Genomic DNA, 14,876 nt, shown 5'->3' with positions numbered 1-14,876 from the left:
CGTGACAGGATGGAAGAAGATGGGGGAGGGGGAGAACTCAGACGGATATTACAAAATTACACCGTTACCATGGGGAATACCCCCCACCCCTTTTCAGGCCTCCATCTCCCCTTCCTCAGCTAGCCCTCACTGTATTCCAGCTCAGTAAATCATTCCTTAATTTATTCACACACATTTGCAAGTATTTATATATTCAGCTTTACTTAAAACCAGATTAAAGGGCTCTGTCTTGGAGTGTTGATAAAGGAATCATACAGTGCCTAGAGGGATGATTCTCTTCCTGCAGTGGTACATCCCTTCCCACCATACTACGCTCCAAATGAGCAAGGAGAGCTTTCTCCAAGGACTCTCTCTCTCTCTCTCTCTCTCTCTCTCTCTCTCTCTCTCTCTCTCTCTCTCTCTCTCTCTCTCTCTCTCTCTCATGGCACAGTGGTTATATCGACAAGGGCCATGATTTATATTCAGGTCTGCCAATCTGAAATAACGTTGTGTAGTCTAGGAGACTAACAACTGTGAAACAGCATTCTAAACACTTAAACTTCTGACACAATACGCGAGAGCAACGAAGCATTCATTCTGACTCTCTCCAGATGGAGATAGTGTATGAGCACTGGTCACTCCCACAGTGAGCAATATCTACAGCTCACTCCCTCCAATGCTCTGATCCCTCACCACATTGCTGTTGAGTTTCACATTCTTGACCAAACAACTGGAGAGTGGATGAAAAGGTTTACCCTGCTGCACTCAGGATTAAATAGGTCTGTCAGAAGTAACAGTGGTGCTACACACAATGTCCATTGTGCTGGCTAAAGTCAGGTCAGATAACTCTGGTCTGCAGCACTGGTCTGTCCCAGGTACATTATATCACTGAACTGGGTAATGGAAGGAAAAAATAAGTGTGCTCTGTTCTGTCAGGTTAGGCTATAGACTGGCCTTGGTTTTCCTCTCTGTAAAATCAGATAAACCAGTAAGTAATGAGGTTGCTGTATGTGTTACCGAGGGCTACTTGAGGGCATGCACCCCCCCATTTTATGTCAATCAATATTTTACCACATTGCCACCCACTCTAGGATAACATGTATAATACCTAGCAATTTCTCAAGCAGGCAATCCATTTGTAAAATGGGAATGTTTGTCTCATTCAGAAAACAGCAAAAAAACAAAGCCAGAGCATCATTAGGTGTAGCACAGTAAGTTCGAAGCTAGCATTTTATTAAATAGGGACTAAGGCATATCAAAGAGCCAATAATCAGACCCCAGTCTCATATATGTGTGACCTGGGTGCTGGAGAGGAGGGGGAAATTACTGAAATGATTCCGTTTTTGTGGGGGATGGATTTGCATTAAGAAACATTGCATAATACACATACAGTAATGGTACCATATCAGTATCAAAATGCCATATAAAAAGGAATTTCAAATGTGGATGGCGAACTCCAGCACCTCCGCTGTACATGCTTTTGTAAAAAACATTATTCTCAACACTATCTTTCTATTCTTGATCGTATGCTGAGCTGATGGCTCACTTTCAGTAATGTTCACAGCACTAAGAGAAACCCTGCTGAGAGTACGGTGGGTCAAAAGGTTCAGTCTTCTCTCCCACTTTAAGAATACACATCGGGCTACCAATGTGCCCCTATTGAGCTTTGGGCGCACGAGCGCAGATGCAGCCCCACGCCAATCAGACCGCCCAGCTGACAGGTGAAGCCTGCTCTAATCCTGTTTGTCAGTGCAAATGATAGCTCTAGACGCTAACAAGATTAATGGGTGAAAAGGAATAATTAAATTTGCTCTGATCCCTCAAGCATCAATAAGGCAGAAGACATTCGGAGGTAGGTTACAGGTTTCTTGGTTCAGATTCAGAGCAGGAGCTGCCAGTGCACTGCTGCAGTAGGACCCTAGGAGCGAGCAAAGGCAGGGGAGCTGCACTGATGCTCAGTTAGACACACCAGCCCATGTATTTTTCATCAGAGCCATCAGACCTCTGATTGTTCCTGTGTGAACTGCCATCTCTCCATCTTGCTCATACTGTCAGCTCTACAGGCCACTGCCTCCACATCTCATACAGTCATGCTGCTGAGGGAGAGATTTATAAATATATATATTAAGAGAATCTATTTCAAGAACCAGATGGAGAAACTTTGGCCTCTAATCAAAGAAAAATTATGAAAGGGTCATAAGAGCATAATACCATTTGGCATTTGGAGAGAATGCTTGTCGCAGACTACACAAACTGTAAATAAACATTTGAGTCTTTTTGATTTTGGTGAAGTATTTTATTTGATTTAAAGAAGTTAGCTATACTGCAGGAAACAGTCCAGATTGTTTAGCAATTGTTTACATGGAAGCATAAGGCCATGCCAACAATATGAACAGACTGTGTGCTTGCCCTAAGGTTGCAGTGTAAAAGAACCCCCCCATGGGAGACACTTAAAATACATATTTTGAACTGAAGCACTGAATCTGACAACGGTACATTGATAGCAAAAAAGAAATGACATGCACTCATGCTCTTCATGCATGGAGACGAAAAGCAACTTTTAGACATGATTGAAATGGGAAATAAATTTGAGGTAACCTTGTTGGCTGCTTTCTGCTGGAGAGGAGTTGGATATGAGATGCCAATGATTCCCTGTGCATGCTGGGAAATTCAGAATGGAGATGTGTCTATGGGGGGTTTTGAGGAGTAGAGAGGGGTGGAGCAGCGAGTCCTCCACAGTGTCACTGCCGTACAGTGCCCCCCTACTAGGCTCTCAGGCATAAAGATGCTACTTACTGCGCTGGCTGTGCCATCAGTGTCTGTTAGCCTCTGATGCAGGTCAAACCAAACTGTCTGCAATAAGAACCAAAACACAAGAACCACAATTGCATTAGCGTTAACCCTAAGCAGCACTGGAACAGGGGAACAGAGGAACCCTACTCTGCACTGCATAAACCCAGTTGGGCAGGTTTTTTCACCTCACATTTCCTATTTGCAACTGTACAGAATTTAAAAATATATATATTTCTATTCTAATCATTTTCAGTGATTTCCTCTCTAGATTGTCACAGCAGACTCAAGACTTGTTTTCATACTGTTCTGATGACTGACCCCGTCTCTCTCTCTCTCTCTCTCTCTCTCTCTCTCTCTCTCTCTCAGATTTTAGATTCTTCAAAGGAGCCACCAGTTGCATTGATGACCGCTTGGAAACATTCTTGGAATCCTCTCAACCAGCTTCATGTATTTCAATTAGCAGGTGCCTTGTTAAAAGTCCATATTATGGCAAGAACTGGTCAGAAGAGAGATTGCGTGAATCAGGCCTTCTTGGTCGAATTACTGCAAAGAAACCACCACTAAAGTACACAAATAAGAAGAATAGACTTCCTTGGGCTAAGAAACACGAGCAATGGACATTAGAGCGGTGGAAATCTGTCCTTTGGTCTGATGAGTCCAAATGTGAGATTTTGGGTTCCAACTGCCGTGTCTTTGTGAGACGCAGAGTAGGTGAACGGATTATCTCTGCATGTGTAGTTCCCACCGTGAAGCATGGAGGAGGTGTGATGATGTGGGGGTGCTTTGCTGGTGACACTGTCTGTGATTTATTTAGAATTCAAGGAATAATTAACCAGCAAGTCTACCACAGCATTCTGCTGCGATACACCATCCCATCAGGTTTGCGCTTATTGGGACTATCATTTGGTTTTCAACAGGACAATGACCCAAAACACACCTCAAGGCTGTGTAAGGGCTATTTGACCAAGAAGGAGAGTGATGGAGTGCTGCATCAGATGACCTAGCCTCCACAATCCCCCAACTTCAACCCATTTGAGATGGTTTGGGATGAGTTGGACTGCAAAGTGAAGGAAAAGCAGCCAACAAGTGCTCAGCATATGTGGGAACTCCTTCAAGACTGTTGGAAAATCATTCCAGATGAAGCTGGTTGAGAGAATGCCAAAAGTGTGCAAAGCTGTCATCAAGGCCAAGGGTGGCTACTTTGAAGAATATAAAATATATTTTGATTTGTTTAACACTTTTTTGGTTACTACATGATTCCATATGTGTTATTTCATAGTATTGGTGTCTTCACTATTATTCTACATTGTAGAAAATAGTAAAAATAAAGAAAAATCCTTGAATGAGTAGGTGTGTCCAAACTTTTGACTGGTACTGTTATATATATATATATTTTATAATATACATGTGTCAGATGACAAAATTGAGAAAAATAACAAGAAATTCAACAATACTCTCCTGGAATACATACACACATAATCACTATATTTCTCATAAACCATGAGCAATATATTCATCTGGTTAGGAAGTGAATAAAAACTGCAGTAACTAAGGTAGTCATGAATTATACTTTTATTGCTGCTTTATGACCCCTTTATTACAGTTAACAATGGAGTTCCCTTCAAACTGTCAAACTACACCCCCGCCCCTATAATGGATTGTCGCTGTAATGAGAGAAAGGCTTGCTTTCTATTTAAACAGACATCTGACTTGAATAATGTGACATGCTATATCGTTTAGCTAGCTAATATACTCACAGATCTGTAGAGGAAAATGTTACACTGCAGAGGGTAGTTTTTACAAAGGATAATGTGGAAGGGCCTTTAAGATAACATTTAAAATTGTATGTGTTGACATTAGCTCAAACAAGTAATCACAGAGATCTTAATCAGAGATGTAAAGCCCAGAAAAGGCACCACTGTATTGGAGAGCTATATTTCCCTTCTCCCAGTCTTAAATCCAATCCAAAGCAGTGATAGGAGAACATGGGCTGGATCAACTGAGTCAAGTAACAATGACATGAGCAATGCAGTCACTCTGTGTCCTATTATTCTGAAGTCTACAGCAGGCCGCATATGGACCTAACTATTGAAAACGGAGAAAATGTCATATTCTGTCGTGTTTCTGAAGTTACTCTCTGCTTTCCGGTGGGAGTGGAGTGAAACACTGTATTGTATAGCAGAATCCTTCCCACAAATGTCTTACTGAGTGCATAATGGTGCATGATGACTCAACGCAGATGTGTCTCAATGTGAGTTTGAGATCCTGGAATTTTCTTTCATACAGAACCAAATACTGTAGCAATACGAGGGCTGCTTGTGGAAGAAAGCGGGCTGGTGCTCCAGTTGCCACGGTAATTGAGGCCTTTATAATGACACAACGGGAAAAGGAAATTATGCTTCTTGAAGCAGCAGGCAAGCATTCTAGAGACAACAAGAGCACATCTGGGATGGGCCTGAGGTCACCTCTGGGTAAAATCATCCTGCAGATAATATACAATGAATAGATGGACATGGCTATGAAAATCAGGGCCTTCAGTGTGTGCAAATTAGCCACATTGTTTAGAACTAGCAATTTAAAGCATATGTCTGCTTGTATGAGAAATCAAACCAAAATAAAGTTAACCATGAGTACATTCACTTGTATAAGATTGGCTTTTTCCATATGGAGATAGCACACAGAGATAGCACACAGAGATAGCTAAGGGGATTACTACTTTGATCTCGTGAGGCAGAAGACAACTCAATTTGTGCGACGCATGTTAGTCATAACTGCATCCAGTAAACAAAATTCTCGCACCGTTCTAAACCATTTTGTAATAATTGTTTTCACACCCGGGAATTTGTACAGTCCCTCTCCTATAACATGGATAATAAGCACTTGTGGCAAACAGCCCCGCCCACTGCTAATACATCTTTCCTGAGGGAACGTTTGTCTGCTCCCACCACAGACGTACAGTACACCACAGACGTACAGTACACCACAGACATACAGTACACCACAGACGTACAGTGCTTCAGGATCGCGCCTAGCACTGTGACTCAGAGGGTCTACCTGGGAAGACTCAGAAATCCTCCCATTTAGGAATCTTTACTGGGATCTGACAGCTCCTTCCCTGTTCTCTAAGGGGTGCTTCATCGAGCGTGGAATAAACCCGTTCAGCTATTCTTAGCTGCAATAAGAACTTGCCTGCCTGCCAGAGACAACAGAATTAACTGGGGACTCCATTAGTCTACCATGCTCACTGCCTACAAGACACGGGCAATGGGGAGAGACAAAGAGCAGAGCAGAGAGAGATGGATAGATAAAGAAAGAACAGAGAATGAGAGAGAGAGAGGGAGACAGAGAGAGCATGAGGAAAAGAATAGGGGGAGGGCATGAGGGAGAAGAGAGCTAGTGAGTGAGAGGGAGGGAGGGATAGGTGAAAGAAATAGCTAAACATATTGCAATAGTTCGTCAAGGCTCAATAATTCCTTCCTTTGTCTTTTTCTTTCACATCCCTTCCCCCCACATCCCCCACTGGGGGAGAGAGAGCAGTAATAACCAGAGGAGAGATTACTGGGTTTACACTAATGCTTTCCCCAACACAACCTGAATCTCATCTCAGGTCCCTGGGTTTCTCTCAGCATAATTGCTAGGAGGTACAGCACAGATGAGATGTGTTGTTGGAGATGTGCTAAAGAGGCATTTGACATTTTAGTAATTTAATGAGTTACAGGAACAATTTAGGGTTTAGTGCCTTGCTCAAGGGCACATCGGTAGATTTGAACCAGCAACCTTTCGGTTACTGGCCCAACGCTCTTAACCCCTAGGCTACCTGCCGCCCTGAAATGTGCTAGAGATAGGCCTGTATTCTGACCATTCTACAGCGCAAGTTGCGCCAAGTATCTTATCTGTTGTGTGGTGTTATTACTGCTAATGACCTTCGTTGGGAGACCCATATTGATAAAGCATTTTGATACGGCAGAGGTGAGTTAACTAGCTGAGGACCGAGGCTGTGTTGAAGAAGCCAGTCATGACATCAATGAAAAGTGTATTACATGTGACCACTTACCAAAGCCAGGACAGATTACCTTTGTACCTGAAGTAATGTAGAGTAGGGTGGGGGGTTCTTACCTTGTTCTCAAGGCGTCCAATCAGCTCAGCCAGTCGGTTGATCTGTGCCTCCAGAGTCTCTTTCCTCACCTCCACCACCCCTGATTAAACAGAGCACACAACACCTGACGCCAACACACTCCCAGCATTCAACACATTTTATGATAGAGACCATAATACAGATCCTTTTCTCCACAGTATATGAATATTTGACGGAAATAAAGAGTTCCAACCAGGTCTGATAAATAGGCAACTGCATTTGTTAATCAGGAAAAATCCTGTCTATTCAAGGTTTGAAGTTTAAATATATTCACAGTGCCTCAGAAGAGAAGGGTCTTTATTGCTTTTCAGCTCTGTTTAGAAAGCAATAATACATTGTATTCTAGCGCACCTGGCTCTTGTCATTCGCTTTGCCTTTTTACGTCACCCTGGATAGTAGTGTGTGCTGTAAAGGCCAGTAGAGTCAAATACACTTAGAAGCCCTGGAATAGGAGGCTTCATTGAGGCAGAAATAAATATGAGACAACAATATTAATCATTCCATTCTTCTCCCCTCTATGTGATGCCACACAGCCAATTAGTGGTGAAAAAGGGCTTCCTGCTTTTTAAAATCATCACCTCTCGAGGTGCCAAGCCAATTAGAGGATGACACTTCCCCCTGTGTTGATGAGCCTACCAGATAACCACACAGCTGAGGGGGGCTGCTGTGTTTTGGAACCTACCAGCTGTAACCATAGAGACATTTGAAGCAGGCACATTGCAGGCACATTTGGTCAGTTGGGCTTGAATGGCAGTCCAAGCTGTTTGAGCATGGTCTTTGTCAAATGCAGGAGAGCAGTCATTAGTCCTGACTAGCCATGCTAACGACAGACAGCCGTCTCCATGTGCAGCTGTCTCAGCATACTGTCTAACATATGGCACAGTTGCAGATAAGCTGTGAGCAAGGAAAATGTACATGACTCAGGCTGGTGCCTGCACACTCACACACACAAGCACAAACAGACACACACTCTTGTCAAAATGCATGGGGGAATGTTCCTTGCCTCAGGTAGCATTGCACAGTGAACAATGGCTCATTTAAAAATAACTTTTCACCCAAGGTGTCAAATACTCCTGCAGTTACAAAACTGAATGTTTACATTTAGCATTTTCACTGGCAAAGTATTCTCTGATCAGTAAACAGAGGGCAGAGACAGATTCTGCAACCAGAATATATTGCCTGCCATGATAAAAAAAAAAGAGATATAGCAAAAGAAACAGTAGGACAAACAGCAAGAATAAATATATTTGACAAACGTGTGAATGGGAGAAAGAGAACGAAAGAGGGGGATAGTGAGAGAAGAACAAGTGAATGTGAGAGTGAGAAACAGAGAGTCGGGCATAGGGAGGTATTGATCAATATTTTCTTTCTGGTGTTCTCAAATGACAGGCCAGACAAAGCTGGATCCAATCAAGGTCCTCTCCCCAGCCTCTGACAGCTGTAATACTGGCTTTTATGGCCCACACTGGACAATTTAAACTGGTGTCAGACTTAAGTGTTAATTTAACTGCAGTGCAATTCTATAAAGACTGTTCCCTCTGGGCACCAAAGTCAGTTCAATGTCAACTAAAGTTAATTTAACGTGAAATCAACAACAAAAAAATCACAACACAGGATTTAGGTTAAAAGTTGGGTGATAGAAATTTTGCTTATGTTGATGTCTTTTTGCAAATCCAATCAGTTTTCCAAGTTGATTCAATGACATCACATTTCATTATTTTGTTCAAATGATGTGGAAACAACATTGATTCAAACAATTTTTGCCCAGTGGGTTATCAAAGGAGAGCAATTTTGACTATTGGTTTTTAATTAATTGTTACAACTTGGCCAATGGAATATTTTCTTGTCAAGTAGAGTACATTATCAGGAAAACCGCATAAGGCCATGTGTAAAAAGGCTAGCCTGACGGCTCACACTAAATTGTCCTCTTCTCTGTTGTTTGCTACATACTTTAGTCTGAGACTGCCATCATTGAAGTCATTTGTGACGACGACAGGCACGAGGGGTGTTGTAAAAAACAAAGTAATACGCGATTGGATTGTCTTAAATCAATCAGAGTATCAAAGCCAATCACACATTTTCAAACTGCCGCTTTACCTTCTAGTGTTCTGGCTCTGGCCCAACCCATCAGTTTCTGAACCAATCAGACGGACCCAAATGTGTTCGCGTTTGTTGAAAGGTTGGGCAAGTACTCAGATCCAGACTTATTGCGGAGAAGAAACTAACATCCATGGGCGTGGCGTAGCGTTTGTCCGGAGCAAGGAATCTGGGTAGCCTGGCAATGAAATTGCTACTTCATGACATACTGCTAATCAATCTCATAGCCCTCCTTCTCAATGCGCATCATTCCTAAATCAATTAAGTCACTGAATACCTCTTAAAACCCTTCAAAAGTGGCACTTCTTACAACATATAATTTGTTACAGCAAGTGAGTGGAAGGGAGTATCAATAGCCTATGAGTATTCACAGTATGTGAGTCAGTGTTAAGAAGCTGTCTGAGTGTTTCATTACACATGGAGAGAGATGGAAACTATAGCAGGGAGGAAGAGAAGAGAGGAAGAGAGTGGCGATGGGTAGAAAACACTGCTAAACTTCAAAGGGAATTATTGGCCTCTATCTGTGTCACAAAAAAAATGGAATTAATTTGTGAGGCCATAGGCAGAAGCTCCAGCTTTACAGTGGAGCTGTGCTCTAATTGAAATACAGGAATGGATTCAGGGATATAGGGATTATTTATCCACATTGAAAAGTTACCGTTTTCAGCACTTATGGTCTACTTCCAAACCACTGGATACTTACGTAATGCTTATCTACGACATGCATGATGACTGGGCACTCTTTGTTTATGGCTTCTGTAACTGCTCGGAATGCTGTACGTTATGCAATCTGATTTAAATGGATTGATTCCAGAATTGTCTTTGAGACAGAAGCACCATGAAACAGCTTACATTTCATTGTGGTTCCAGATTAAGGAAAACAAAAAAAATGATGGTGTCTGGCATATACAATGGTTTTAGAAGACCATTTTGTTATTGCTACTGATAGCCATAAATATACTAGCTGTTTGTGCTTAAACCTTCTCTACAGTGGCTTGCCACCGAACCGAAGTGAGGGCTGCAGTGCAGAATATATGTGTGTATTTGATCGATCTGTGTCATTGTATAGCCCCTCCCTCCCTTTTTCTGCCTCCCTCTCTCTGCCCCCTCCCTATGCCTCCCTCCCTCCCTCGCTCTGCCTCCCTCCCTGACTCTGCCACCCTCCCTCGCTCTGACTCCCTCGCTCTGCCTCCCTCCCTCACTCTGCCTCCCTTACTCACTCTGCCTCCCTCCCTCACTCTGCCTCCCTTACTCACTCTGCCTCCCTTACTCACTCTGCCTCCCTCCCTCACTCTGCCTCCCTTACTCACACTGCCTCCCTTACTCACTCTGCCTCCCTCTATCTGCCTCCCTCCCTCACTCTGCCTCCCTCCCTCACTATGCCTCCCTTACTCACACTGCCTCCCTCTCTCTGCCTCCCTTACTCACTCTGCCTCCCTTACTCACTCTGCCTCCCTTACTCACTCTGCCTCCCTCCCTCACTCTGCCTCCCTTACTCACTCTGCCTCCCTCCCTCACTCTGCCTCCCTTACTCACTCTGCCTCCCTCCCTCACTCTGCCTCCCTTACTCACACTGCCTCCCTTACTCACTCTGCCTCCCTCTCTCTGCCTCCCTCACTTCCTCCCTTCTACTTCTCTCCTCTGTGGGAGAGCTAGAGCTGCCAGGCACATCTCCATGTTTCTGTAGATGATTGATTGAGATTGAGATAGAAAATGGGAAATAAATTACTCTGCCTGAAGAGAACAGAGTTTTTGATTTCCATTGCACTTGATTAATGCTCCCATGCTTCTCTTCAAGCTAATCACAAATGCAACCGACAAATGTGTCACACTTCATCCAGAAAGCATTTACATTGCATTTGGTTGAGGTGACAAGGCGACATTATGCTTAAATGTGATGTGTCTCTGGGGAGACTAAAGGAGAAAAAAGTTAGAGTACATCACTTAAATTAATCTGCAGATTGAAGAAGCGGCTGGATAATCGACTGCAATCAATACAAACCTACGTCAATGAGAGATGTACATCAGTGTAGCATGTGCGTGACACATGCAGAGGTCTGACCTGTAGCAGTGTTGGTGTTCCTCGGGGCAACATCCTTGGCAGTACGGACTCTGTTGTTAGGAGGGTAGTCAGGCACTGGTTTTTCATAACGTTTCTCTGGAACCCGTGGACTGACCTTAGTGGGATACCTTCACATAGAGAGGGACAAGAGAGAGAAATAAAGAGAGAGAGGCATGAGAGAGAGAGGGAGGGTGAGGGAGGAACACAGTAAGTAGAGAAGGCACATCCACTATATTAACAAAAGTATGTGGACACCCTTTGAAATGAGTGGATTCGGCTATTTCAGCCACACTCGTTCCTCACAGGTGTATAAAATGGAGCACCTTGTCATGTAATCTCCATAAACAAACATTGTCAGTAGAATGGCCTTACTGAAGAGCTCAGTGACATTCAACGTGGCACCGTCATAGGATGCCACCTTTAACAAGTCAGTTAGTCAAATTTCTGTCCTGCTAGCGCTGGCCCGTTCAACTGTAAGTGCCATTATTGTGAAGTGTAAACTTTTAGGATCAACAACGGCTCAGCTGTGAAGTGGTAGGCCACACAAGCTCACAGCACGGGACCGCCGAGTGCTGAAGCGTGTAGCGCATAAAAATAATCTGTCCTCGGTTGCAACACTCACTACCGAGTTCCAAACTGCCTCTGGAAGCAACGTCAGCACAATAACTGTTCATCGGGAGCTTCATGAAATGGGTTTCCATGGCCGAGCAGCCGCAAGCAAGCCTAAAATCACCATGCGCAATGCCAAGCATCGGCTGGAGTGGTGTAAATCTCAATGCATCTGTGCACAAAGCGAGGACCATACAGAAATGTTTTTTCAAGATCGGTGTGGAAGAACTTGACTGTCCTGCACAGAGCGCTGACCTCAACCCCATCGAACACCTTTGGGATTAATTGGAACTCCGACTGCGAGCCAAGCCTAATCGCCCAACATCAGTGCCTGACCTCACAAATGCTCTTGTGGCTGAATGGAAGCAAGTCCCCGCAGCAAAATTCCAACATCTAGTGGAAAGCCTTCCCAGAAGAGTGGAGGCTGTTATAGCAGCAAACGGGTGACCAACTCCATATTATTGCCCATGATTTTTGAATGAGATGTTCGACTAGCAGATGTCCACATACTTTTGGTCATGTAGTGTAGCTAGGAACCTGAGTGACTTTTGATTTGGGGAACTGCCAGTCTCAATTTCACACATAATGATATGACACAGCAGTGGCGTCCTGACAAGGTAAAAAATCTGTCGTTCTGCCCCTGAGCAAGGCAGATAACCCACTGTTCCCCGTGCACCGAAGACGTGGATGTCGATTAAGGCAGCCCCCCGCACCTCTCTGATTCAGAGGGGTTGGGTTAAATGCGGAAGACACATTTCAGTTGAAGGCATTCAGTTGTACAACTGACTAGGTATCCCCCTTTCCCTTTCCCTCCTCCCTCGAGGACTCACCCTGATTGGCTACAATGCTGCTCGTCAATAGCATCCACAGCACTTTCCACCGAGTTTAGCAGAGACTGGATCTGATTAGCTGATTCCTTCAACAGGAAGCGAGTAACAAATTGCTCCACGTTGGTCCCTCGCTCATACACCTGGGGAGAGAAGAGATAGAGAATGAGAGAAGCTGAGGCACCTTTCTGCACATCTCCTGAACACATATCAGGTAAGTCCCTCTCTATGTCTTTCAGTGCCTATGAAAGCTTCCCTCCTGCAGAGTGCTTTTTGCCAAATGCACATTTCAAAGTTTCCGAGTGTTTAAGGGTTTGTCAAAGTTGAAGACAGACACTTTCTCTAAGCTTAAGAGAAAAATACTAAAAATAGGGTGATAACATTTAAGGAGTTTATAACCTGGCTCAGAAGTGCACAGCCAGACAGATCTAAGGACAGTTTCTGTTTCAAAGACAGTAGTACGCTAGGATGCAGCCTTGGCCATACTCATCTATTGTCAGGTTCATTTAACTGGTTGAAATAATCAATATTCTTCCTGCTTTGTCATTGTGGGGAAATGGTCCGTGCTGTTTATATTATTTGCGATAAACTTAATTGTCAGCTCTTGTAAGCAGACACACACTAAGATTATTGAGATAATAGGAACACTTTGTTACATCAGACTGATCATTTCTTATGACAGAAAAACACGCCAAAAAACAGAAAGTGAAAATCGAATTCCATTATCTCAGAAAATGTCGGCTGTAGGTTCAGAAACAGTTTTCATACTGGTATGAAAAGAAAAAGTGAGGCAATGTGCTGAATCTTTGTATTGGTGTTTCTGGTGACTGAATACCAAATAATTAATATTAATCCAAGTCTGATCATCAAATATGAACTATGTATTTAAATGTGACATTAGAGAAGCTACTGAAGCTGTCTGATAGAACAGTTATAAATGTGTACTCAAATTGCACATTATGGACATTGCGGAGCTGGTATAGTAAAGATGCAGACAGAATGGAATGGACTTATGCATATATGTGAACAACAGCTGGTGCACGATATCTAAGGAAGTCTCGAGGTTTTGCTCGCCTGAGGTAGAGTATCTCATGATAAGCTGTAGAACACACTATCTACCTAGAGAGTTTTCAGCTATACTTTTCGTGGCTGTTTATTTACCACCACAGACAGATGCTGGCACTAAGACCGCACTCAGTCAGCTGTATAAGGAAATAAGCAAACAGGAAACCACTCACCCAGAGGCGGCGCTCCTAGTGGTCAGAGATTTTAATGCAGGGAAACTTAAATCAGTTCTACCAAATTTCCATCAACATGTTAAATGTGCAACCAGAGGGAAAGAAATTCTAGACCACCTTTACTCCACACACAGAGACGCGTATAAAGCTCTCTCTCGCCCTCCATTTGGTAAATCCGACCACAACTCTATCATCCTGATTCCTGTTTACAAGCAAAAATTAAAGCAGGAAGCACCAGTGACTCGGTCTGTAAAAAAGTGGTCAGATGAAGCAGATGCTAAACTACCTACCAACCCCCTCTTTTAAGCTACTGCTACTCTCTGTTCATCATATATGCATAGTCACTTTAGCCATATCTACATGTACATACTACCTCAATCAGCCTGACTAACCGGTGTCTGAATGTAGCCTCGCTACTTTTATAGCCCCGCTACTTTTATAGCCTGTCTTTTTACTGTTGTTCTCTTTCTTTACTTACCTATTGTTCACCTAATACCTTTTTTGCACTATTGGTTAGAGCCTGTAAGTAAGCATTTCACTGTAAGTATACCTGTTGCATTCGGCGCATGTGACAAATACAATTTGATTTGATTTGATCTGTGGTAGGCACCGTGGTCATGTTTCATCAGCATTAGATGTGTTTTTGAGGTTGTAGAGTTCAGGTTATAGGGATACATCAGGAAGGAGGAGGTTTAAGAGTGTGGTCATTCCTCTACCGTTCTCTGCATCTGCTTGCCCCTGCCACTGCCTCTGTTGTCCCCGTTTCTGCCCAGCCTCTAACCTTGCCCCGTCTCTGGTCAGCCCTCTTGGCAGCACACAGAGAAAGGATGGAGATGAAGGATTCCATTTGCACACAGGGTCAAAAGAACTACACTACACTAAAGTAATACTGAGAGCCTTCACACTGTAAACCAGATAGCAATCAAGCATGCCGGTATTTTCATTAAAAACAATCAAAACAGTGATACAATGTTGTTTACAAGTGCAGGTTGGAATATAGTGACAATATCAGAAATATATGCAATGGATTGGAAATACATTGAGTGTACAAAACGTTAGGAACACCTGCTCTTTCCATGACATAGACTGACCAGGTGAATCCAGGTGAAAGCTATGATCCCTTATTGATGTCACCT

The 14,876-nt window shown here is 43.3% G+C and overlaps 1 protein-coding gene across 2 annotated transcripts in view; it reads right to left on the bottom strand.

Annotated features, from left to right (window-relative positions):
• The window catches only part of LOC129867085 (N-terminal EF-hand calcium-binding protein 2-like), a 132,983-nt gene that overhangs the window by 24,872 nt on the left and 93,235 nt on the right, over positions 1-14,876 (bottom strand). Inside the window, exons 6-9 of one of the 2 annotated variants that reach the window (XM_055940246.1) lie at positions 12,506-12,645; positions 11,067-11,194; positions 6,889-6,968; positions 2,776-2,832 (exon numbers count right to left, since the gene is read on the bottom strand). In XM_055940246.1, coding sequence (XP_055796221.1) covers positions 2,776-2,832; positions 6,889-6,968; positions 11,067-11,194; positions 12,506-12,645 — 405 coding nt within the window. The remainder of the gene's footprint in view (positions 1-2,775; positions 2,833-6,888; positions 6,969-11,066; positions 11,195-12,505; positions 12,646-14,876) is intronic. The other variant, XM_055940247.1, reaches the window with a different exon arrangement.

The sequence above is a fragment of the Salvelinus fontinalis genome, chromosome 12 (genome assembly GCF_029448725.1).
Source record: "Salvelinus fontinalis isolate EN_2023a chromosome 12, ASM2944872v1, whole genome shotgun sequence".
NCBI classification, from domain to species: domain Eukaryota; kingdom Metazoa; phylum Chordata; class Actinopteri; order Salmoniformes; family Salmonidae; genus Salvelinus; species Salvelinus fontinalis.
This window is presented reverse-complemented; position numbering and strand designations above follow the sequence as displayed.